The 26,912-nt window shown below is 36.1% G+C and overlaps 1 protein-coding gene and 1 long non-coding RNA gene across 4 annotated transcripts in view; one reads left to right on the forward strand and one right to left on the reverse strand.

Annotated features, from left to right (window-relative positions):
- Window positions 1-13,655, reverse strand: part of LOC123321337 (neuronal PAS domain-containing protein 4) — a 54,495-nt gene extending 40,840 nt beyond the window's left edge. For all 3 annotated transcript variants that reach the window (XM_044908828.1, XM_044908827.1, XM_044908826.1), the window contains exon 1: window positions 13,454-13,655. In XM_044908828.1, the coding sequence (XP_044764763.1) occupies window positions 13,454-13,464 (11 nt within the window). In that variant the 5' untranslated portion in view covers window positions 13,465-13,655. The remainder of the gene's footprint in view (window positions 1-13,453) is intronic.
- Window positions 13,656-21,674: 8,019 nt separating this feature from the next.
- LOC123321352 lies at window positions 21,675-26,485 on the forward strand. The gene is made up of 3 exons (XR_006538855.1): window positions 21,675-21,975; window positions 22,225-24,126; window positions 26,310-26,485. It is a non-coding gene; the product is annotated as an uncharacterized LOC123321352 (long non-coding RNA).
- The last annotated feature ends 427 nt before the right edge of the window (window positions 26,486-26,912 follow it).

Here is a 26,912-nt window from a genome sequence, read left to right on the forward strand (position 1 = left end):
AAATCTGAGGTTGCCAACAAAAGATGTGCCTCATATTCCTGCTCCAAATTTTTTAATGATTGCCCTTTAAACCCAAAGCTTTTCGTAATGGGAAATATAAGGTTCAAATATTTAAAAAAAATCTAGTTCTCCGTTAAAATAAGGGGTGTTCCTTCTTATTGACAATACCGGATTTCAGAGTGATGCTTCTCTAAAACTGATATTGTCAGTAGAAGCGGCATCCTTCTACTCCAAAATTTGCCTAAGGAAGCAAAGACTACAGAAGATCCTTGAAAATCCACTAGATTGACTCGATTGCAAAAATTATCGAAAAGTACTGTATCACCTTGAGACCCATTCGAATCTAAGAGAATTGTAGTTGGTCCGCCATTTGCAATTAGCGTGTTGAGAGAGTAATCTACGCCTTAATGTTGAAACAAATGGCGTCAATAACTGATAAGGTTTGAATAGTTGCATTCTCATTGGAGACTGGGAAAAGCCAAATTCTTATTGTTCCAACTGAACCAGTGGTGAGCTGTGTCCAGATGAGAGCAGGTAACTAATCTGCGGTATTTTCGAAAATTCAATTCGCCAAATGATAGAGTTCGAAAAATTCCATCTATAATTTTTCTGCTTCCAGTCATTTTCGAATTAACGAAACGATATAAGAATTATTGTGGATATTGCATGAATTATCGAAAAAAAAAACTTAATAAAAAAAGAGATAAGCAAAGAAGTCACCTATCCGGGCACTGTACTTGCCCAACGCTTCTTGGGTTAAAAAATATTTTCCCACTATTTCTGAAGAACAGCCTGATTCAAGACTAATACTTGGCTATCAAATAATTGTTTGAGGGTTCATGCAAAATTTCAGTTACAGCCTGCGATCATTTTTCAGATGAAGAAATTTTTTGAGATTTTTGGTTCATTTTGTAATGAAAATTTAGCCTTTGTTTCGCGTAACAACTTCTTTGTTTAAATTCAGTTCGGGGCTTCAACTAGATGAAATAGTTTGCCCTATTCTGCATTTTTTTTAAGACATATCACATTTTTTCCTGTGGCACCTACAACTTCTGGTATGGAGCAGTGGACAAGGGTTAGTTGGCAGTTTCAGGGCTCATTTTATTCGGAATTTTTACATTTCAGAAGAGGGGGCTAGATGTCTCAATTATTTTCAAACTGATGAACGTTTGTTGAAATTTTTAGCGGTATTATACTTCAAGTAACCTTATCAAACTAAACTTATTCAGCTCGTTTAGCTCTTTCATTGAAGGAAGAATAAAAAATGAAGAAGAAACAAGTGGACGAAGAAAGTAACGAACGAGCATCGGAGACCTGTTAATTTATAATGTAAGGGGAATTTATAGGTCACTTAGACGTTGGTGCGGCTTTAGAAAAACGTGTTCAAGTTCACTTTTTTCAGAATAAGAGCGAACAGTATCGGCTGGTCGGAGGGTTGTCATGGTAAAACATAAGTACTAACTTGTGAAACTCAGGTACACGCTTCCAGTAATTAACAAGCGGATTTATTAGGGTTTCGTTATATATCCACCAGGCCTGATGCTACCCGTAAGACGGTAACAAATACGAACACCTAGTCGGACCTGCTCGCAAGTCACGAAAAAATCGATCTTCCGCCAGTAACTCGTTCTTGTGCATCGATATTTCTTTCATATTCATGGGTGATCAAATTTTGTCCCCACATTTTCAACTTATACTCATAAAAAGCTCAAAAAAGCACGAAAATAAAAAAAAATATTCGATTTTCTTTTTGGGACATGTAAATTCGAAACCCCTCAAAGAAATCCGCATGTAGAAAATTCAGAGTAAGATTAAATCCATTTCTACATTTTTATGACTGATTTCAAAGGTCTATTTTTGTGAATAATCGAGTGACTCTTGAATGAAGAGATTTTGTCCTTTTTTTTTCGTATTCATGTGGAATAAAATTTTGTCTTGTCACCTTTTTACTAGTTTTTCCATTCTTGAGCTCGAACGCAATATAGAAAATTCAGGGTTAAATTTTAATACATTCTCACATTTCTATGACTGATTTGGAGGTTTCGTCTTATAAATAATCGAGTGATTTTTGATTTAAACAATTTTGTTGTTCAAATCACTGACGTGATTTTATATTCGACTGAATTCTTTCTGTGGTTGACCTCACCCTCTCTCTATAAGCAAATGAGTGCAGTTGCCACCTTCGTAGGCATTCATATGTGTCGACCTTTTATAGCGCAGCTTTTATTGAGCTTCCGATTGCTTCTCATGGTTGATTGCAGCCTACAAGTTTTCTGCTGACAGTCAATACAATAGGAATGAACTATATGGGAAATATTGTGGAGTAATACGATACTTGGGGCATTTTTGGCACCACCCAAATGTTGTATTTCAACCAGACCATTAAATTATGTATTGAACCTTGAGTCGGGACAATTTATGTCCCGAAAGTTGTTATTGTTACTGCCAGTTTAGAAACGTGACTCTATCTAAATTTCTGCAGCCAATGAGGCAGCTCGGAATGCGATATTTTTGGTTTGTTCTATCTTGAACCTTATGTTCTCCACGAATGAAATGATGATGAAAATTATAAAGACTTCAGCTGCTGAAATTCGCAATTTCACTGTCATGTAGTATAAATTTTTCTTCACTTCATCCCCTAAGGGATACAATTGTTAGTACTATCTGGTTCTGAGTGTAAAATTTCTGAATCTGTTGGAGTTTCAAGGAAGGATGCTCCGCTTCACGCCTGTGAAAAGTATTCATATAATAATAATGGCTGTATCTTGATAATTCTTGTCGGCACGATTCTTGTACCGTTCAAACACATCTACGTTTTTCGGAGTAAGTACCCCGAGGCGTGAGATCATTAAACAAATTAGAGAATATATATCAAAGAAATTGGTGGTACAGATCTATTAGCTGTGAATAAGTTCTTAAGGCAACAGGAATGAAATTTTTAAACCAACAAACCGAGATGAAGGATGTGTGTTGTGTTTGGAAATTGTTAGATAATAATGTTAAGTTGAAACATCAGAACCATTAAATAGATAAATCATTACTGGATGTCCAACACATTCCTGGCTGGAATTATTTATAGGTAATCCAGATTGTGATTCTCTGGAGAAAACCGATTTTAATTATGTTGCCTTCAGCATTCATCTAATATTCTCTATATTGAACGTAACGACTGATCACTCATATTTTTTCTACTTTTCAGGTAGGTCCATGTGATCGACAGACTTCGCGAGGTAAGTGCTTCTATATCTTCATCTTGAAAAGTGACTACACTACTATTTGCAAAGTTATTACAAGAAACCACAGCACTATCATTTTGTTCAGATATCTGTAATATTTTTCGTGAATAGCAAAGATTCCATAACAAACTATTTACCAAGTTTCATTCTATTGGCTTTAAACAACAATTTACAATACATCCTCGGATGTTGGTTTCACAAAAAAAAGTTTGAAACTTGTAAGGTCACTAGAATCGTTTCCTCTCTGTCCTGGATTTTCACATAAGATCTTTGACAGAAATTGTGTAGATATAAGAATTATGACATTGATCAGACGATGGGTTTTTATGGACGCTGTCCTGAATTATCTGTTAGTATTTATGGTAAGCAAGACATATATTAAAATCCTCATTGAATGAAAGAGCTCTTTACATCATTCACAGCCTCCTCCTTCGAAGATGAAACCTCTGATAAATTTCAAGATTTCAAGGTTCAATTGCAATTAACTTCTAGGTACTCATGGTGATAGAATGTAGCCTTGTTGTACATCTTCAGGAAGTATCGTCATTGACATACACTGATTCCAAATGGAAAATGTTCAGAAACTAACTGTGATCAGTGTGATTAATCCCGATTGATCATTAGAAATGAGATTCCATTATCAATTCTTGCATATCAGAGCCTGAAAAAGGCAAGGTTCAATTTTAATACCTTCGGTTTGTCTTCTATTCTCATAAGGGGTCCTGATGTAATGTTATTACAATGGCAAAGTTGGCGCTTGGAAGTGACCTAGTATGCGCAATGCGCTATGCGCTGTACTTCTTAGCGGGGGAGTTAAAGAGATATGTGCTGTAGCATCGTAAACTGGGTAAAGTTGCTCATACCTAATACCACAAAGAACTTTCTTCTCATCTTCCTCATCATGTTTTTTCATTTCACCACGTTATTAAAATTTCAAGCTCTCAAAACTTTAATTGAGGGAATAAAGGGTCATGAGCTCATACAAAAAAGTGGCCTCCTTGCTTGAAACAAACCCTGAACATCGAATTAAAGGGACGCTCTCACCTCCGAACCCATATTTGCCCCTCTCCGAAGTTTCCAATGAGAGACCAATATGAATTTTTTTCATTCTTCGCATTGACTTGATGATATCAATAGTTGTAATATTCATTTCCTAAAAATATCGAGAATTATCTCATTGAGAAGAATACGTCTATTGACTCATTCTCTATTCTGCCCGATTGGTTAGGAATAATTCATAGAATCAATAGGATATTGTTACTCATACGTATAATATATGCATTGTATACGAAGTAGTCTAGCTATTCTTATTTTTAGTTCTTTCTTGATTCTCTTGTTTCGATCACAAGTCATGGATACCTACAACGATCCCTCAAATAGGGTGACCAAAGTTGCGGCGATCCGAAATTAAGATTGTTTGTTGACATCTCGCCATAATTAAGATAAATAGCCCAGAAAACCACCGAGGCTACTCACCAAATCACAAAAACAACTCTTAATATGGGAGGTTAAATCATCTAATCTAGAATTATCTGAGCGGTCAATGTTATTCTGTGTAGATTTTTGATTGATGTAGCTTTAAGCGAGTGGACCTGCGCGTAGCCGAAAACAAGGGTTTGTCGAATAAATTTAGATCGAGCACATGCGCACGCCCTTCTCGCTAGTCTAAATGGATGCGCGGACCGCAGACGTTTCTGTCTGCGACAAAACGGATCGTGTATGGCGAACCTCGGACGAATATGCGATCGAAATCGGCCACAGGGTTCGGCTTCTGCCCTGCGGCCGCTCCACCGCCGCGCTATTTCCTTCTCGTACCTATTTGCATTCAAGATACTTCAAATGATATTTATATCATGAGCCTGGACGATGCGTGTGTCTTTTTGTTAACGCCACCCGAGCTTTAGCTACACGGTTCAAAAAACCGATACAGTAAATAACAGACACGGTCTCACTGACAGGAGACAATATATATCGACTACTTTCCGAATATAAAATGTGTTCAATTTTTCATAGCGATCCGTTCCGTCATACGGGACCGCGACTCACTGAATCGACCACGCTTTTTATGAAGGATTCGTCCCCTATTGTTCGTCCTGAATCGTCCGTTTGCGGACAATGTTAGGTGGGGAAAAACGCTGCAAATTTCACGCAAAATCCAATTGAAACTATCTAAAAGTTTGGAGAAGAGAGAGCCTCAAACCCTAATCCTCAAAGCCACGAGCCAAGATCATAAAATTAAGTCTACATTCAGTCTTAAATATAATAATCATAATTTATTCATATGCAAGTGTTCCGATCAGAATCGAACTTTAAATCACGATGCTAAAGGAAATACTAAATGCTGAGCCTAGTTTCGGTTCTATATGACCTCATCAGAGCAAAGTGGGGTGTTTACTAAAAGCTGTAGGTGATTCCTTGTCAAAAAACCAATAACCAGCCCTTCTGAGATGAAGAGTGTCAACAAGGGTAACTTTCCTGAAGTTTTCGACCATAAAACAGAAAGGACAAGATATAATTCGTTGAAATTTTCGATATATCCATTTTGGTGGATCTGGGACACACTGTATATGATTCGTTACTCGACCAGACATGCCTGGGACGATTTTCCCATGAGGAACCCTCATAACTGAGCCTGCAGTTGCGAAATCCATTTTTTCGCTAACAGCCTATGCAAATGGCATGATTAAGTGCAACATTCATGTACTGCGCGCTATTTAGCGCGACGTTTTTGTAGCAACGCGGCCGCGCTGTAAGGATCTCGACGATTTTCAATATACTTTCGATTTTTTTCGAATCCACCATGACCTTTCGATTGAGTTATGTATGTGCTCTGCTTCCAGCGATTAAATACAACGTTAACGTCCGTGTTCCCCGGTATCAATAGGTACTCCAAAGGAGGTGTGAGTTCACAAGGTTCTTGCGAAACTATTGTGGGAGAAGGATTTCGTTGCCGATTACTCTCTACGAGTCTAGATTATTGAATACGATAAGCCGGTCCAGAATTTAACCGATTTGGTAGATGATTAGATGTTTTGGTCTTCGTTTATGGCTTGGTTAGGTCGAATCGGGAGATGATAAAACCGAAGTGGGTGATTCCTCAAGTTGAATAGGTTATAGGTGCCAAAAGACGCGCCCTGTACCTTCTAGGAACGCAGACGTTCATTTTGTCCAAATTTCAATGGAAAAATGTATTCATGATTTTCGCATTTTCACAAAAATTTTCCTCTCTTCCCAAGTAGAAAACCTTATCGATGCTCTATGGCCTATATGTAGAAAAAAATTCACAAAATAATCTCTATTCAAAAAACTTGAGATCCGCTGAATATCTGATGAAATATGATCCTCCCACTCTCTACAAATGAATGACAATATTCTCTATATTTTCCCGAACATAAGTCTCGAAAGAAATAAACAATTCTCAGCTCGTATATTGAGCCTGATTAAAGATAAGACGTAGTAATTAATAAAAGCTGTTTATACCGGGAAGGATTACAAAATAGCACAATCTCATTGGAATCAATCAGATGGAATTTGAGTGTGCTAATGCTAAGGGGGAGGGGTTACGGTTGCAAAACAACCGATTTTTAGATAAGCAACATCACTTAAGTAATAGCTGACAGGTGAATTGACAATTTATGTGCTGGAAGATTCAATGAAGGAATAAATATTGCATTCCATTACACTACAAACTGCAAGGACTGGAAAATGCAGATTCAAATTAAATTATAGGAAAGCAGGCTCGAATTATTACTTATTCTGTTACTGCGACTCTTATGGTTGGTCGATTGGGCGGTACTTCTAGGCCCCCCACTCTTATATTACCAGATAATTGTATTGTTTCTTCATAATTCACATTATTCATATCTGATAATTACTGGCACTTCAGTAACGTAATTATTTATAAATAGACGAAGGTGAGCTCAATCGTTTGATGAGGAATTGAAGCAATTGGGCATTAATCGAAAACCCAGGATTTAATTGATGACTTTGCGGTCAGGAGAGAACACATTAATTTTGGATTAAAGGAAAATTCAAGACGTTCACTGAATCCTAAACATAAAATGATATTGGCTCATGCTTCTTTGATTATTCGGGTAACCCTTTTCTAAACCTATTTTTTCTTTTATTTCAAGTTATTCTTTAACTTTTCCAAGTATTGCGTGTTGATTTCATTCAAATGTGATTCGTCTTCGTTTGGTGAAAGCGCTTCCAAGGAAAACCTATCACGATTTTGGAAAAAGACCAATCGGTATTTCAATTTAAATTTCTCCTCTGAAGAATTATGTCTTCGCCGATAAATTGACTGTCGGCCTAACGGTAGAAACATTTACCCGAGTTCTTATATGGAACTTTTAAACCGTAGTTAGGTATTTGTATTACTCATTGTATAGTATATCCACTTAATACTGCATCGCCCTTTTACCTTAATGAGATAACAATAATCTACAAAAAGACAAGGCTAATAAGTTAACCAGTTTACATCTTACTTACAATATAGCAGAATGAACAGGAATAACCATTGATCTTGAAACCTTGCATACAAATTAAGACAACAAGACAATTTATTAAATGAGCCTAACTGGGATGTATCCTCCTGCAGTATTTCATTTAGGAACGTCGAGTTCTCAGATAGCTACGTGATTTTATACGTCAGGAAATATAATGATTTTGTTGGATGTGAATCTGAAAACTGAACTTCTTCAGTTTATGCACTTTTTGGGATTATTGTCCCTATTCGAGGCTCGAGAAAATGAATTGATGAATACTTCAGAGGAAAACTCATAGATTCATTCACTGAAACTATATGGAAATATTAGGATTTGGTTTATCATTTGAGAGAATGAAAATTCCAAACTTTTTTGAAGAAGCCACTATTCTCCTAGTATCTCCAAATAAGATTAGCGGTTGTCAAATAAAATAAATTCGAAAAACTATTGAAGGAGCGCCTATGAAACGGTTGACCATCCAGATAACAAACTAATACTGTATGGGCCACAAAATATTCAAATACTTTCAGAAATACAAATCCGATTAAGTTTAAAACTATTAGTTGGATGTAAAGAACGTTTTGATGGTTTTGTTAATCGATAGAACTGGTGAGTGAGTTGAAAAATTGAAAAAATTCATTAAAATTTTTTGGGAAAATTTTTGGCTCCAAATTCGACATTTACGAACAGAATGATAACGTGCATATGTGCTCAAAATGACTAGGATGCGAAATTCTGTGACGTTTGACGAGCTGTCGGAAATGAATCGTTTAAAGGTCGTCCTGAAATGAAACATAATATTGTTTTATGATCTGAAAATTGATTCTTCACAGTCAGAAGGTCCATTGAAACCACCGTGCGCTGTAAAGGCAACAACATACGCTATAACAATGCGTTCACCAACTGAGATTATCAATCAAAATGCACACAGGTGGTCGCTGATAGAGAGAAAAAAAAAGGTTGCCGCTCAACGTGGCACAGATTTGAACAACGAAATCGTTTCATTCGCACGTATGTCTGAGCTTTATTTATTACATCGAAATTATCGGACCTTAGTGATTCAGATAGGAAATTGATAACATCTCCATGAAATTTAGACAAAGTTTGGACACATTTTTTTTTAAGAAGGAGAAAGAAGAATCGATAGTTTATATTTCAGGGATATTGTCAAAATATCTCACTCAGGAAAAAATTTTCAATAGTTTCAAGAATAACAGATCTAATCGTGTTGCAATGTTTAAAACTTGGCTGTGAAATAACGTTTCGATGGTTCGTGCAAAATTTTACCGGCGGAAAGTTCCTGATGAGGTGCAGAATATCATAGTTTTTCATTCATATACATTTTGTAATATCCTTCTATGATCGAAATTCGTGTTTTAGTACAAATATCTCATTCGGAATGAGTGAAATAAAATCGTGATTATAAATAGGAATGAATGAAAGTGAAGTGCTCATCATTCATGGCGATGTTGATGTATTTTATTTATTGCTTTCTTTATGGTCGTTTAATAGTCACCATTATTCATTATCAGAAGCTCACACAGTAAAGATTATCTATTCTACGCGTATATAAAACTTATGAGATAAAGATAAAATTAGCCACGTTCTGTAATAAAAATATATCACATGCATTCGCGATAGGTGGAGTTCGAACATAATTGCTAGAATATGAATGTATGGAAAAACGAATATCTCTTTTTTTGGCATTCCATTTTCAGAATTCGTCGATATCATTTGATGTTAATATTACGTCTCCAGTTAGAAAAATAAGAGGACAGATACCTAGTATAAAACGACAAGTTATCGGAGAAATACTTATGAGCATCAGGAAAAAGCAGTTTCTTGGACAAGTGGATTTTTTTATCCACTGTCTAAGCAATCGCTTTTATCTAATGATTGTACAAACAACACCGAAATTAATTAATGGCACAAACAAGTCAATAAAAAATCACTAGTTTGTCTGTAGAAGTGAAACAATAAAAGCATTTTTGCAGTAGCTGATAGCTCGGCTACGTTGCGCCTATTTCGTTATTCCATCGAAGTAGCACTGCATAACCGAGCTATCGGAAACTACAACCTTTTCCACACTTCAAATAAGGATCAAAATTCTCAAAAACTAAGGCGTTTGCCACTTGCGTTTACGTTCAGGACTGTACCACGCTGACAATGCCAGTTACTCGTCCGCAAGCACTATTTATTTATCATATCAAAATGAAACTTAAAATTTTGTAGGTACTAGGCTAGTACTAGTACTTATTCATTAATCCCTCTTAAAATTGTGGGGTGGTTTTTGATTTTTGCAGCTAATTTCATCGGATTTCGTTAGAAACTAAAAGTCATGGATATTGTATGAAGTATCGTGGGGAACTGCCTCACGAGACGAGTGGTGTTTCAAAATCCATCGTTTCCTAGGAAGTTCTCTTCGATATTTGTCACCGGAATTCGAAAATAATGCACTCAGAAAGTTGATATGTGTGAGATCTGAACATAAATCAAGAAGAATCGAAGTTGTACTTCAATTTGTCGAGATTTTTCACTAGGCTACTAAGCATTTTCCAAGTAGACGTCAACTTACATTGAGACTTGCAGCAGTTGTTGAGTTTATCACTTTTGTTTACTTCATCAATCGAATTTGAAATAGTTTTGCCTTTCTGATTCAGATTTAGCTACTTTTACTTTGATTGATTTATACTTTTTTTGTGACGATACTTTGATTTTCCTGTTGTGTGATGTTTTATTGTTGTATTTTTAAATTCTTCAATTCATTTATTCGTCAAAATCTTGTTGAGGTTGATGGAATAATTTTTGTGATATATTTCAGAATGAATAGATATTATTTATGTAGTATCTGGAAAGAGTTAATCACACTTTGATGATATCTGTAGAATGTGAAAGAATTTAAGCCAATTCGTCACCTTTACCTTCAAGTGTAAAAAGAGATGAAAATGGCCTAACATTGAAACGTTTATTGGCACAGAGAAACACTGGCCAGCGAATATGAGTCGGTGAGTTCTAAAGAGGACTGATTTATACTAATTAAAATAATAATGAACGAGCAACGAAGAGTATTCACCGGCTAAGGTTTCGATAGGAAGAAACTTCGACCTCGTCAGGTCGACGGTGTATTTCACATAGAGACCGATGATTCTCTTTCGAAAAGGAACAGTTTTCATTAGATCGGAATACGCCGTAATGTGTGATTACTTGGAAATAGAGATGAAGTCATTTAATTGGCTTATATCGTGCTGGAACTCAATTTATTCAATCAAATTTATATCTGTTATTTTATAACATCACTACGCTACGGTCAGAAATGCCGTCCATCGTTATTTCTCAGATATCCACGAAATCGTTTTATGAACCGAACACAATAAACCACTATCGCGTGAAAATGGTGCAAGGAATACCATCATTTCAATTTTTCATCGGGTTTTCTTCGAAAAATGCGGCAAACTTCAAACAAATCTTTCAATTTTTCAAAATTACGCTTTTTTCGCAAGAAATATGTTTCTTTTCTCATTTTTTTCGAACAAATTTGTAGATTGACAACAGGCTTTTTGAGAGTCAACTCAAGACATTCGCAAATGTCGAAGTTTCTGAAATATTCGTATAAAACTAAACTATTCGCGTTATGTTAATTCTTCACGACATATAGAGTTATTTGTTGAAAACTTTGCAACCCAGCTTCATATGGAAAATCAATTCTGACTCACCCTGTAAATATATTTTTTACCGTTCCGTTTTTTTTGTTGGTTGGATTTTCAGCACACGCACACACTTTCATTAATTGATGATTTCCCCTGGCTTGATTAGCGTATCAATTTGTGGAATAATGGAATTAATTCTGCACATTATGTATAATTTGAAGATTATCTCTGAAAGGTTCACAGCTCAGGTGTCGACATACCAAAACAAGAGGATAATGATGAGGACAACGTGAAGTTATAAATCCTTCATTTTTGAATCGAAAAGAATCGACTTAATATTCAAGGAAATAATTGGCTGAATGTTATATTATTTTCTTTTCTCGATGAAAATTGATAGTCATTGAACACGATGCAAATTTCACATAAAATATTCTAACATGGAGTTGAAGAAATAAAAAGTATCTGAATTATTTCCGGTTTCACCATTTAAAATTGGGTTTTCCATAGAGATTCGAAAACTGAACCGCTAAGCCACAGAAATGATTGTCTAGTTGAGAAGGACTCATGCGGTTAAAGATGTTATATAAAGTATGATCAGGTATAATAACAAAAATAAACAAATACTACGAATTTCAAGAGCTTCAACACATAAGAATATGCAATTTCTCAAGATTAACTGCTTGATCTTCTGCACTGAAAGTAAATCTAATCGGAGAGCTGACAGGACCCTTGTCAGATGTAGTATTCAATTTTTCTACCTTCACGGTTTTTCCGAGAAAAGCCTGGACGTAATTTTTCTTCATGCCACGAAAAGAAATTAAAGCATCTTGTGTTACAATTAGAATAACATGTTTATTTCTCAATCTTTACAATTATTGGATTTTTGTTTGGCATCAAAGATTTCCTGATGGGAATGATGAATCAAAATATTAAATTCAATTTTTCTATATGGATGCCTTGAAAAATGAAAAAAAGAATACGAAACGATGATCTCAAATTCTCCATAATCGATAAATCAAAAATACGGAATACTTTTCGATTATTTCCGAAAAGTAATCGAAAGGAGACGAAAATGATTATATCATCCATATTTATTTAATTTTTGCAGTGGAATTTGACCGGAGCAAAACCTCCTGAAATTCCAAAACATTTTTCCGCGAGATAAACGCTGCAAAATACCGGAATGCAACAATTTCCTCCATAACGTCGCATACCATCCAAAATATATTCGATTCCTCAACGCCCCAGGTGTCGCGTAATTCAATTCGGCATCTGAATTATTCCAGATATACATGCCCGGTGTCCCTTCGAACATTTTTCCCCATTTCATAAATAAATACATTTCGTCCGACCCGTTTAAAATAGCTCGAACAAGGAAAGCGCATAGCTTGGCCGCCCGCGACATACCACATTATCTTCATTCCTAATTTAACGTCTTAATCTGTTCGAATTTTGGAGACACGCGGTGCTGAACCCGTAAACTAGACGTGCTTCGAAATTTCAAAAGCCAGATAAGATCGATTTTTTTGTGGTTCCATGGGAACGCAACCACGAAAATGAGCCATTGAATTGAAAAAAAAGGGTACCTTCTATGTGGATGTTTACGAGAAAATTCACACTTTGAAATCCTGAATTTAAATCGTCCAAAAGTTGGTCGTTTACTGCACTGGTGAGGTTCTTTCTTGCCGTCGCATCGAAGTCACCAAAGTCAGCGTGAAGTATCGAAGATTATTTCCATAAATTCGATTTTTCGGCTTTTATTTTAATTGACCGTGTCTCTTAGAGGATGCAGCAGCGATAATTTTTGAAATTAAAAACTATTTCAGCGGAAAATCAGTGTTTTTCCTGGAGACTTCAACGATGGGTCAAGAGGCAAATCACTAAAAATGAGTTAAAAATGATCTATTAATCTCCCAGCGTCTTTCCACTAAACTGCGGGAGACTAGGGGTTGTTTTCACGGAGAATTTGGGCAGGGAGTGTTCAAACCACCCGTCGATCCGAGCTGTCAGTGGCGGTTTCGGATGAAAATATAAATTCGTGAGTTTTACAGGGTTGACAACCGTGAAAATTGACAAAATTTACCGTGTAAACATAATGGATGTTTGTTGGTGGCGTCATAGAGTAGCACATTCACTGTTCGTACATCACACAGAAGATGGGTAGATCGGCGCGTAAAAAACAAAACAACAACACGTGTGCACCGTGAGGAGTTGAACGTAAGCACGTGGTTGAGAAGCAACAGTTCGGGTTCGACTAACGTAAGGTTAAGCCAACGTCTTTTAACTTCGCAAGCCCCTTCTATGAACTGATGCTACACTTGCCTATCTATTGCCTTATTAGATGATGTGCGCCATGCCTTTTACCATGTTATTTCGTGAAATTATCTACCACCAATGGAGGGCCAGCGAGCAATCATCCCTGAAACCGCTGCGGATTTTTCCGAATAACATAGATCCTCCTAGGCTAATATAACCGTTCTACAACGTTTCCAGTACTGACCTCCACGCACTGTTTTCCATTAGCAATTAAGCTCAGCTTTACGACCCATCTCCACACAAGATGAAAATGGAAAATTGGAAAATGGATTATTCACGAAAATTCATTTGATTTCAAAGATTCACTTGTGGGCAGAAGAACTGAGCTGAACCAAGTGATTTCAATGAAAATAAAAGAGAAAATCCTTGAAGATTCAACTTTGACCATATCAAATTAAAATTAAACTCTATTATATCTAGATATAAGAGTTCATAATCTAGGGACGCAAAATCCATATTATGATTAAAATTAAATAAATATTCTAAAAATTTTTTGTGTGGGACATTTTTTTCCATCTAGATCCTGGATAGAGAAATAAAAAGAGAATCTATTTCAGTGACTCTTAAAAGTTCTTTCTATTCAAGCTCAGCCTTGGTATGTAATGGAAAAAAATTGGTTTTCTTTCTAGCTTCTACTATATAAAGGGTCGCCCACCGAATATTTGCTCAGATAGGTTTATTTTCACCCTAGGAATAGGTTTAACAACCCTCGAAATTTGAACAAGGGAAACAGGGTAGATTCGTACCTCCTAAGATGAAAAATTTCCCTATCCAGGTGCTGAACTCCCTTATCGACTAGAAAAAATCATTTTCCCATACTTCCAAAAACGTGGAACCGTTCAAGTTAAAACATGATTGACTTCCGATACGAGAGACCCAGGGACTTGAAATTTTCAAGGCGAATGCGCCGGTTAACTTCATTTAAGACAAAATAATAGATTCTTCGAGAAACTACCGATCCAAGAGTGTTGCTACTCAAGTGGAAAATAGAATATGAAAAATTTCTCAAGGAGAATTCTGTATCCCAGAAACAATTTGTCAGACGACGCCAAAATTTCACATGAAACATTCTCTCATAGCCAGGCTCAAGTTTTCAACTTGATCTCTTGTGCATTCCTAGAAATATTTGGATTTTTTTTGAGGACCCAATCAGAGTTGGGTGAGTGACCATGGCTATGGACTCTAGCAAGTGAGCGGAAGGTCCGGAATGCCAGTACCTTCCTTTTTTCAACAAGATTAAATCTCGAAATAGTCGGAGTTGGAAAAATTGGCCACATTATTTGTTTTTTCCCGTATGAGCTCTCACGTATCGGGTGTTGATAATTTCCAGAAAATTGCGGCAATTACACCATAGGAAAGCTCCTCGTCGCGTATGAATAGTGTGCTTAGATTAAGCCCGAGGCGTTTTCCCGAATGGCACGGAGATCATTATGGACATTCCTACGCAGAGAACCGGTGCTGTCAAACAATTCAACAGAAATAATGAGTGTAGTCCAGTCGCGACTTATTGAAACTGAAAATATAATTAGTTTGATCGGAGGAATGATATGTATATAATATGCGACCTCAACTATTTGCTTGAACAGCAGAAAACGATCGCCGGTCGCTGACGAGATAAAGTTCTTTATAGGGATTGGAAGATCCATGAGATGCGGATGGACATAGTCGAATTATAACTGTGAACTTACGGACAGGACAGTATTGGGCTAATGAAGACTGAAAATCATTAGAATCCTGATAAGCCGTCATTTAAATAAAATTCCCCATACGAATGTTGTTTCAAGAACTGCCCAAAGTTTAGCATGAAATAAAACATGCTCCTCTAGCGTTTTCTCTGCTCTTTTTATAGCACTTGTATTTCTAGAAATATGGGACAAATAATTGTTCTTATATGAGCAGTGTAGGACGACTTCAGTACCTGCATGGGTGACCATTGTGGTTTTGAATTTGTGCTCGCAAAAGCACAATTCGAATATTAATACCAAGAGGTTCTTTGCCAAGAGGAACTTGGCACTTGATTGAATATGAATTAATCGCTCATAATCAAGTAAACATGAAAAAATCCGAAGAAAAGTCGAAACTAGTACATATATAAATATTTGTTTCAATATAATGATGAAATTTTAACACAAATGAACGAATCTCGAAGTTGGAAGCGTTTTCAGTATTCATGATTCATATTGTGCCCAATAAAATAATAGTTTTGTTTAAATTTTACGATAATTCGCGTTAAACACCTTTCAAATGCGCATTTATCCTGCCTGAATTTAATCGGACATAATAAAATTTCGTTAATCTGGAAAACTTTGCGATTATGACTCATTCAGAATGATAACGTTCGATATAAAATGCTTATTTCGCCCGCTGAGAATACAGTCTTGTTCGTTGCAGCATCCGAGTTACCCCAACAGCTTCTTCTATGAAATTCACTTCGGTAAGATTTGACCTAACTTATAAGTTATCCGACTTTGAGTACTAATTCATTTTGAATTTGATCTATCGTGAAGAAGAATTTGAGGAATAATCCCATTGGAGATCATAATTTTTCTTGTATAAAAAATCTCGATTCGCGGAACTTTTTGTTATTAAAAAGGTGGAACTTCATTAAAAACTAAATTATACAGCCGGTAATTAGAATGACTTCATGTGAACTGAAAAGGGGGTCCACACGGTGTCTGAAACCTTTTAGAGAGGGGTGGAACATGGGCGGGCAGGTTCATAATAAATCTTCGGAAATTTTGTTATTTTCTACGATCAACTCTTAGCTTCAGATATTTTTTTACAACGATGTGACAGATAAATGTTAGGTGGTTCGAATCATTTTTATTTTTACTCAGTGCTGATGGTAACATCATTTGAATCAGCCAAACCATCAGTTAAACCTGATCCCTCAAGATGATAGAAAACTTCCATTGCTGAATATCTAAAGTTCATTCATCTGAACGATACGAAAAATTGTACGAAAGTAGAAAAAAAATATGAATAAAAAATATTCATGCATATTTATTTTTGAGAAAAATGAATTTTCGAATATTTCATTACTGAAAAAAAAAGTTACAGAGATTGTAACTTGTTATCACTACAGAGATATAGAGTAACTATATAATAAAAGCAGTTTTTGGGAGGAAAACACGTCGACTTTTTCAGCCATTAATGAATTTGTCACATTTTATTCGAATGGTTTTAGGAAACGAGCTGGAAATACTGTGTATCTGGTGTAACTAACCTAGCTTATACAAAAAAAGATTAAAATCTCTCACTTTGAATTTTTTTAACCAATTTTGATGGCTGTTCGTTGATTTCGGACATATCTAGATCCAAGGTTGGATAGTATTCGAATTATTTGTGATAAAAACATAATTGAAATACAAATACATATTGGGTACACCTGAAGCTAGAGTATTTTGAAGTTTTCACATAAATACTTTTGGCCATCTTATTTATGGGTGAATTTTGCAGAACATAGCTTTTGTGAGCGAACTGTCGACCGCTTATCCGCCAAATATGTCCATTTTAAAACTTTGCAATACTGCATATGTATTATACGTCAAATTGTCAAGTATTTTGTCAATTGTTAACGTCCTTCTTAAACGGTAATTTTCACGAAGTTCCTGTGTATTTATTATATCATTTATTCCTCAACATTGACTGTTTTTTGTATTTGTATTGACAATAGGTCAAAGACTGTAATGTGTATGTCTTAATTTTGTATTTTGAATACATGCGAAATAGTTTTCAGTGATTTGTATCTTATCAAAGTGAACTATGTATTTCGCCAGCTCTGCGTAGACCCTCTCTGGAGTTCTAATTCCCAAACGGACGACCATACCGTGGCGGGGTCATAAACTTATGACATCGGCTCAGCAATATCGATCGGAGAAGTCACTAATTACCGAAGGGCTGTAACAGATCCGATGATAAAGTTGGTCGGTATTTTATGAAGAAAGTTTCCCACACAGAACGTTGCTGCACCGTCCGTATCTTGGCGTGCTCCAGTTTGGACTTTTTCCTTGGTGGAATGAGAGCGCATTCCATACCGCACCAAGGCAACATCGATAGATACGGTACCGGAGTACTCCGGTGCCGTCTAGGGCGGGGAGATGAGCGTAATATCTCGTCCGGTTGTGGCGCGGATAGCGTAGCCGCATTTCAGCGTGGTCCAGTCGACCATCCACCCGCACTAGACAAAACCTGTTATTACCAACAGCTCGCTTGGTCATTGTCCGCCACGCAGTGGCGCGACGTTTTTCGAACAGAGCGTTTTTTTCACCGAGGGCGAAGTTTTCTTCCTGCTTGGCGAATGGGGGATGTAACGCTAGCAAGGTCAAGTAGAGGGTGGCCTTTTGGCCAAAAGATTATGGATTTTCATCCAGTATCAATATTTTCCCAAATGCCAGTAATTTTCGAGTTTTGATGTTTTCGAACAATTGATGCAGTAGGACATGTCATTGTCACGAAGGAAAAAAGAGGACTTGAGGATAGGTAGAGGATAGTTTCGGAGTTAAAAGCATGTGAAATATAAAAAATACCGAATGAAATGGATCACACTGCTTGGAAAACTGGACTGGAAAATAGACATTCACAAAACTTTTTCCTACAGCTCCCAATCATGCGAATGGCCCTAAGAAAGACCTGAGGGCTAAAACCAGTCATCATAATTTGGTCCTGTATATGTTAAAGATCTCCATACCTATAGGGCTTTGACCGTCCGTCCACGTGAAGTAGACGTTCAAAATGGCGTCTTTATATCAATTCGTTTCATAATGAATACGGTCTTTTGTGCAAAAAAAGGTGTACTGGAAAATCTTGACGGTTTTCATCTGAAAGATTCACCACTCGGAGGATTTTAGTATCTGCGCTGGTTCGTTCCGATGTTACGCCCATGGTATTGGTACTTTATTTGCTTCGCGCTATGCTTTGCTGGTCTCGTATCGTATTGCCCATGTGACCTAAATGGAGCACGCCCAAACTTCATCCGATAAACTTTTCACTCCTAAATTGTTACATTTCTTTCAGATTAAGATTCCATAACCGATATCAACCTCCGATGGTTAGATTTCTAATTCACATATAATACGAACTGTGCCCAGAACAAAATACATCCTCCCACTAACGGTCCGGTGAAGAAATCTTAACGAGCACCATTAAAAATTCTAAATCATGGATCCAGATACGTTTCTGGCGGAAGAAAAAGTGACTGGCTTCGTTATACTTCATTAGTTCTGATATTTGGATTTATTCATGTTTTCTACGAGTCATCAATCGAACCTCAATAGTTGCAGCATATTCGGCTCAGTCAAGGTGCTCTTTAAAGAGGTCCTTCCAACCCCTTGGGTGATTCAAAATGAATTTCATTTGGTGAATTATCCCTTAGAATTGAATTAAAAGATCTCATTTTACTTTCTATAGTAATACGATCCGCAGCAAATTTTTCATGAATCTCTGTATCTGCCCAATTGAGTGTGTACACACTGTGATGTTGACAATAGATACAAACAATTTCTTCTTCGGCCAGTTAGTCAAAAATCGAATCTAGGTGACCCCTTGTAACTAATCGATCGTTTATATCGATGTTATCTGAGGTCAACTAGATCGGTGCTTCAAAAACAAAGGTGTGTTGGTACTGGTTTGGGCATTGATTTTTCTCCACTTCCCCAACGTCATGTTAATTAATTTTGCTAGGAATTTAAAATGGATTCTAGCAGTGTTGACTGAGGTATGTTTCACATTGGTACTTATGAGACAAGAGATGTTAATGATTTTTTCTTGATCTCAAAGAACCAATATGAAATTCATCACTGATTACCACAGCCCTTTGTCGTATTCATTAATGAACAGGACCTACACGAGATGGTAGGTCTTTTAATGGTACCTTCAGGGATAAGAGCGACTTACTCTCACTCTGTAGGTACCAGAAGAAGACTTACCAATATTTCCTCACATCGCGTAATGGTGTTGTGAATATTCGAATGATTTTCCACTGGTATAACTTCAGCACAAAACACAAAATATATCTTCTGCTGATAACACCAGATGTTAGGGCAATCATCTTCTAAATCTGGTGGTGTCAGCATGAGAGGTAGACTTTGTCAAAGCGTTCTTTCAATCATAATGTGTGGAATGAGCCTGATTGCTCTTCCTTCTCATTGGTATCACCTTCACCAAGGTGTTTTTTACTCCCTTAGTGGAGATGGTATCTGGAGAAGGATAGCCGCCCATCAGCAATAATACTTCGTTATTTTTCTTACACAGCATGTTGATGTTGAAATAGTCAAACAGAACAAGAACTGTTTGTGATGGTGGGTTCTTTCGGCTGTTGAGTTCCATATTCATCCGAAGGAGCTCTCTGTTCGAAAAGTTTTTGTAATCGCTCACCAACACAAGAGAGAAAATTTTGAAGATCAAGTGAAAATGATTTTTTTTTGTTCAATTATTCAAAAGTGTATTGCACAGGCATCTAGTGAGCTTCCGAACGAAAATTTGAATCGGGCTTTCACCAGGGTTGCGTTCAGAATCAACGTCGAACGACATCTCTTGGAGATGCGCTGCTTCGAATCTGTGGACCGAACAGATTTCTGTTGAGGAATAGGATAGGCAGGATTCTGTGGTGAATTCATATGAAATTTTATCTGTAGTTCATTTTTATATGTGGTGATGAAAAACGAGTGTATTGAATTGTTTGATTTCAAACCACAGGACTCAGACTCCAAGTAGATTTAATATGAGTTATAGGATGAGTGGGATAATTCTCAATTGTAATGATAGAGGACACTAGTGTCAAAATTCTGATGGAATGGTCGGGAGGTGCTAGGAACACTAATTTCCAGAAAGATATGAATTTTTATTCAATAAAACTTGCTCTATTATCTTCTTAAAAATTATAGACTTATTCCTGATGGACTGTGACCCCTGCATTGCAGAGAGGGACACAACATCTTTCTCGGTTCAGCGGTTAGAGCACAGTCATACATCACAATATTTGGGGGTTGGAGGTTCAAGGCTCCCTAGAGGGGCCTCAAATTTCAATTTGAGTTCGAATTGAAACTGTGCAGACACAAATATTTCGTTTTTTTTTTCTTTCAGATCTGATTCAGAATGGTTATAGATCAAGAATGTTTTGTTTCTAGAAATCTTGCTAGTTCCTGCCAAGATTCAAGTAGGAAAATATGCATGGGATTTAAAACAGTAACTTAGTCATTTCAATAAAACAAATATTCGTTATTTGATATTGCAAGCATCAGAAAGATGAACCAGGATAAGTTTGAAAGTCCGGCAACGACCAAGCGTTCGCTGACGTCAAACAAAAGCTAAAATAAACGAACTATAAGCGTCTATTGAGAAATTCACGTATGATTGCTTTCGCGAATGTGACACCCAGTATACGTGCCATATCGACGCGATATCATGGTGCTCATTAAGCCAAAATCGTCAGAAAAAAAATGCTTGACGAAGCCACGTTCGTTAGAATATTCCAAATTGAAAAACGTCAAACGGAACTACTTAATTCTGCATAGCTTAACATCGCATTAGTTTACATAAACTTGGTATAATTTCCAAATAAGCGAAGCGTACTGAAATGAACATGAATACGAGGACGAGCTTCAGGTCTACGGCAAAGAGAATGGAGTCGGCTGCTTTGACTTCCTCCAGGCTCGAAGAGGTTTTCGAGTGTCCTCCAGAAGCTTTGCCAGCACCGCCGATCTAATTGGACGCCACCCTGTACTATACGAAACAATCGGGCCGATATTACATCCCTGTCTCTCCTGCTTCTTCTTCGACAGAGATGTATTAGGAAAAATAGCGTGTTTCACGATTAAATAATCCAAAAACGCGAATGAGGCATTGATTCGAAGGTCTACAGAATTCACCCAAGTCTTCTGTAGGTCCCACAATCTACATATTGAAAAATCGTAGATATAGGCAAAACGGCAGTACTTTATCCCATTCCATGGCCTTCCTGTACTGTTCTGTTCCCCCCAGGGGGCTCATTTCTATGATGAGTACGGGTGTAGCAATCCCGGGGCCCTAGCTGGTTACCTTTCCTAAAAAGGCGAAAGCCAAGGTGTTTACCGTGCCAAAGGCTGAATGGCCCTGCGTTATTGGGTCTCGAACGGTTACCTCCGCCTTGCCATAGTGATGGTTTTACCCACCTCAAGGCCTATAAACAGTTCAGAATGAACGAAGATCCACATATGGGAAGCCTACATCAAGGAAATTCTCGAATTCACATCGTCCTCGAAGATCCAAGGAAGTTCTGCGTTCATTGTGGATAGTTTTATTTGTGATATAGTAAGTGAACCAAATTTCATATAGGGAAAGTGGAAGAGCTTCTCGTTGAAAACTAGAATAGTTATTTGAAAGCTTGAAATCAACTGATTTCTTATTGAAATCATGCAGCATAACTCATCAATCATCATGTATTCAAACCCTATCTTTTTTTCAACGAACACAATTTCACTTTCATTAGGCTCACATTTATGCATGTGCTTTACTCCAGTTAGTCGATAGATTAAAACATTTTTCAATATTATCTTGTAGGAATAATGGAAGGAAGAAATTTAATTCACACTCATCCAAGAAGAGGAAGGAAAAAGACTTGAAAAATAGTTGGTGTATAGTATATGTGTCCTTAATAACCGAAATATATCGTGTAGATATTCGTATTAGTGATAGGAAATATTTTTATCGCTTACATAAATGACAAAAAAATGAAAAAAAAATAAAAAATAGAAAATGACAAAAAAATTCAAAAGAGAAAACGACAAAAAAAAATTAAAAGGGAAAACTACAAAAAAAAATTAAAAGGGAAAACGACAAAAAAAATAAAAAATAAAAATATTACAGCAAAAAACCACAGAATTTCCTTCAATTTGTGTGAGAAACATATTGCATAGCTTAAATGTATATAAAAATGTTACGTATAAAATATAAATCGAAGAAACTTTGTAAATTCATAAGAAATATACTACAACTACGTATTATGTACCTATTCTTTTGAAGTTTATGATGACAATCTAATATATTTCCATCACTGAAATCTTCCAAACACGGAATTTGAACTCTTTTTACCAGATGAATTTTTCATAACTATCAGAGTTTCATATTTATGTCATCAATTCCTTCAAATTATATTTGAATTCAGTGAAAATAATAAATATGAAAATATTAGTTGTCACCCTATTCTACAAGAGCAATACTTATTATATTTATAATTGCTATACACTTCTCTTACAATTCAATCAATATATTATGTATTGTTAATCGACCTAACCATTAAATATTAGTTAATAACTTTTATTTCTAGTTCAAGTTATATGTATTGTGTACTGAAGGAGATAAATCTATATTGGACTTGGTGAAATAAATATTAGTAATTGTCTTTTTATGATGCTTCCATACAAAATGACATCTACAACGGAAGGATGGAAGGTGATGATTAAATGTACAGTTTATGAATGGTAATATGTTCTGGGTCAAGTTTAATGTTAGTTTTTAATTAATATTTTATGGAACAGGCAGGTGGCTCAAGGATTGAAAGTTTCGGGTAGTGAATCACATTGAAAATCTTCATAGAGATCAAAGTTTAACATATCTTTCGAATCCGCTTGTATGACAAATACAGTTTCAAATTCCATGTAAGAAAATATTTTTGGGTGGAATAAAAAATTTTCTTGAAGAATTTGACAACAGAATACCTAACGCTTTAAAAATATATTCAAAATCTTTTGTGAACCTCCAAAGTTGTATAATTTGAAGGGGAGCTTAACCTCCCCTGCCACCGCATCTAATGTCTTATTTAAGCCTACTGTTCCTATGTCTAAACCGGCAATCCTTGATCCATTTCCTTTTAATCCATAAATATTATCTGCTTTGTATAGTGGCAATGCGCTCAACAATTCTTATCAGACATTGGAAGATACTATAATAATTGTATAATATCATGAATTGATGAATAATTTGTAATTGATATGTGAATTAGCAGATTAAGATATCTCTTAGGTATAATTATAATGTTTCCCATTATATAATCAATGTTACATAATTAATTGGTAAAATTAACAGTATAATTCTAATGAGTAACGCAGAATTTATTCAAAGCAGGAGGCAGCACCTACAAGCTTTAAATTATGTCTATGTGCTTTACTTTTTTAGATACATAGCTCCTAAGCAAATGGCTTTTTCATACTATAAGATTAGCTGTAGTTTTATGTTGTTATATAGTAGTTGTTAATATAGTTGTAGAACTTGGTATTTAAGATGGGATCTGACCAGGATCCTGAACTATTTTATGGGGATTATCACTTAGTTGTATTGAGTTCATTGTCGAAAATGAAGGTGTACACAGTTGGAGTGAAGTGAACTACAGTGAAACCACATTTTTCCACGTGAACTATTCATGATAGAAATAGCTACGACCACAGTATACCATCATATACCTATGTAAGTATGCATGGAAACTCAAAAGAAGTACTATTAATTTGTTCGATCAACAGTGGAGAGATAGAAACTGAAAGAGATAGAGAAAAACTGATAGCGCATTCCTCATTCAATTGATACATATCAAATCCCTGATCTCCAACGAGTTTCCGGTGTAAAGACAAGAGAGAACAAGAGAACTGGAAAATTCAGATAAAAAAGAAATGGAAACTGACTACCCTGATTCAAATCCAATGACATTCTCAAAAAAATTGAGAGAATGAACTTCTTTTTCAATACAAATAATAATGCATTCTAAATATGGGGTGAGGAAAAACTAGAAATTGAAATAGTACCATAGAAAAAAGATCGATGGAATTTAAGAGAGCGTATAGAGAAGAGCACGAAATTCTATTCGTATTAATTGCTAATATGGAGATTCTACGAAAGCACTCTGGTGTCAAAAGTTTTTTCTCTTGTCTAAAACACACTCTAATTACTTCATTTTAATTTAAATGAGTTTTCCAAATGAGAAAGGTGTATTTGGTAAAAAAGGTGTTCCTCTTACCAAGGTAACCTGGTGTCAACTTGCTTTTTTTGCGAGAACTATAACGACTTCATTCTAATTATAATGACTTTCGTTTCCTCAACTTTTATCTCGTCTTATGACTTTAATCCCAATCGAATGACATCTTTATTTTCTGTGAATGAAATGAGAAAAAGTCAAAATAATGAGAAAAAATTATTTTCATAAGATAAAAAGCGATTTTAATGAGAAACTAAAGCACCCTGGTTTATTTTCATTTTAATCAGTTTTTGGCATTATATTTACAATTCCATTTGAATGACTTTTCATTTTGTGTCAATGGAAGGAGAAAAAGATCAGGATTATAAGAAAAAAATAAATTTTAATGAAAAAGAAAAAAAAAGATAAGTTTCTAAAAAAAAGAGTTAGTGACACCAGGTTGTTTGCGTAGGATTTCGTGTATCCACCACCGTTCGTGGAATAAAAACGTAAATAAAAGCATCCCGCTCCGAATCAACTCCAGCCCTGTGACAGAGAATTATCTGCATTAGCATATTCGCTTTCCGGAGTCGCCGGAAACACAGACGAGATAACGACGTCGGTCTGGCGTCGGTAACCATCCAAGGATCAAAGTTCCCGTTGCGAAGTGTTATCCTCTCGATCTTGGCGCACAAAAGAATTCGGGATCCACGTCAGAACTCTTTTGTATATTCGTGAAATTATTAGGATATTCGATTCCCGGACGCAAATTAATGAAAAAATTTGCATTTTTGACAACTTTTCCCTTGGAAAATAACAAATGTGGAACTGATTCGGGATCGGAAATCTACGATAATTGGTAAAATCAGCTGATGGATTTTGTGGAGAACAAAGGATAGGTACACAATGGGAGAATGAGCCATCAGAAAAATAAGGAAATCGCTGACAAATATGATCATTTTCAAAGCCAACCTGACAAAATTTATTGAAAATAATGAATAAAACAAATAATTTTATCTCGAAATATCCCAGTTTTGAGAGGAAAAACTCGTTTCCTCTCCATGAGAAACCATTTATCTGAAAAATTCTAATCAATGCTGGTACATTCCATCCCACAACCGATAAAGTAGAAAAACTCAAGAAAAAAATGCACGAAAATAATGAAGAACAAAAAATCTCTCATCTGGTTATTGACTCACTATGAAGAAGAGAGATTAAAATTCAAATAAACTGCCGCAATACAAATAACAGAATAATGAAAAATGCGTTAAACGAACTGTGAAGAAAAATATCATCTACTCGTGTTGTTATTAAATTTTCAGGTAATTAAAAGGGTTGCTCGAAGCATTTCCAGCTCGATAAGGCGCAATTATGAATACATATTTTTCCAATAATGCAGCCCCTCAAAAATACGAGTACCACAAATTGATTGCTGGTGAAAAGTTGAAACGTATAGCGAGGTATTCGAGAGAGAGAGGGAGACCTGCGATTCGTATAACACAACCAGGGAGCGTTTTCTGAAAACATGCACACAGAAATAGGGCACAAACACCCCCTAATTTTCAAAGTTTGTCTTTGGAGATATCATTCAAAACTGCTTCTTCGAAAAGCAATCTGAACATTTGCATATTCTCAATAGTAAAATATGAGATATAGAACAGAATTTCCAAAATTACTAAGATTGTTTTGTATTGTGTTGCAGATTCAGAAGATGGATTGTATTGCAAAATGGAACATCCGTTTCGCAATCACCTACATCAAGAAGGGTGAGGTTTCTCGATGATACAGAAATAGGAATGATATTGACGTCACCTGTTCCTCCTGAGCGACTACAATCAATGAGATATTGGCATAAATGACGGTGCCGTGAAGGGATAAGACGAAGGGACTTCTTCGACGTGGATTAGGCCTATTGGGGATACCACGTAAAAAAAAACGCACCTAGTACTCTACCCCTTGGGTGGTGTGGAAAAGGGTACATATATCACAAACTCAGTGCTCAATCTTCTCATATAAATTTCTAATTGTGATGATTAGGAGGTAAGTTCGTTGCCAGACAGATCAGTATTGACCTCTCAAAGAGGTCGATGATGAAATCGATTAACTAATCCAGAAAAAACTTGAGATATCAACATGCATTGTAGTATTTTTCCAATGGCACATTTCTCTGTGAATATTTTACTGCTTGCTATTCCAAAGATATGTGCCTTGCGAAGAGGTTCCGCAACTCCCAACAGATGCCAACACCAGCTATCAGCACCTTCTTTATGAGTTTCTTTGCGAGAAACGTCTCAGTTACTTACTA

This window comes from Coccinella septempunctata, chromosome X (genome assembly GCF_907165205.1).
Source record: "Coccinella septempunctata chromosome X, icCocSept1.1, whole genome shotgun sequence".
Lineage (NCBI taxonomy): Eukaryota > Metazoa > Arthropoda > Insecta > Coleoptera > Coccinellidae > Coccinella > Coccinella septempunctata.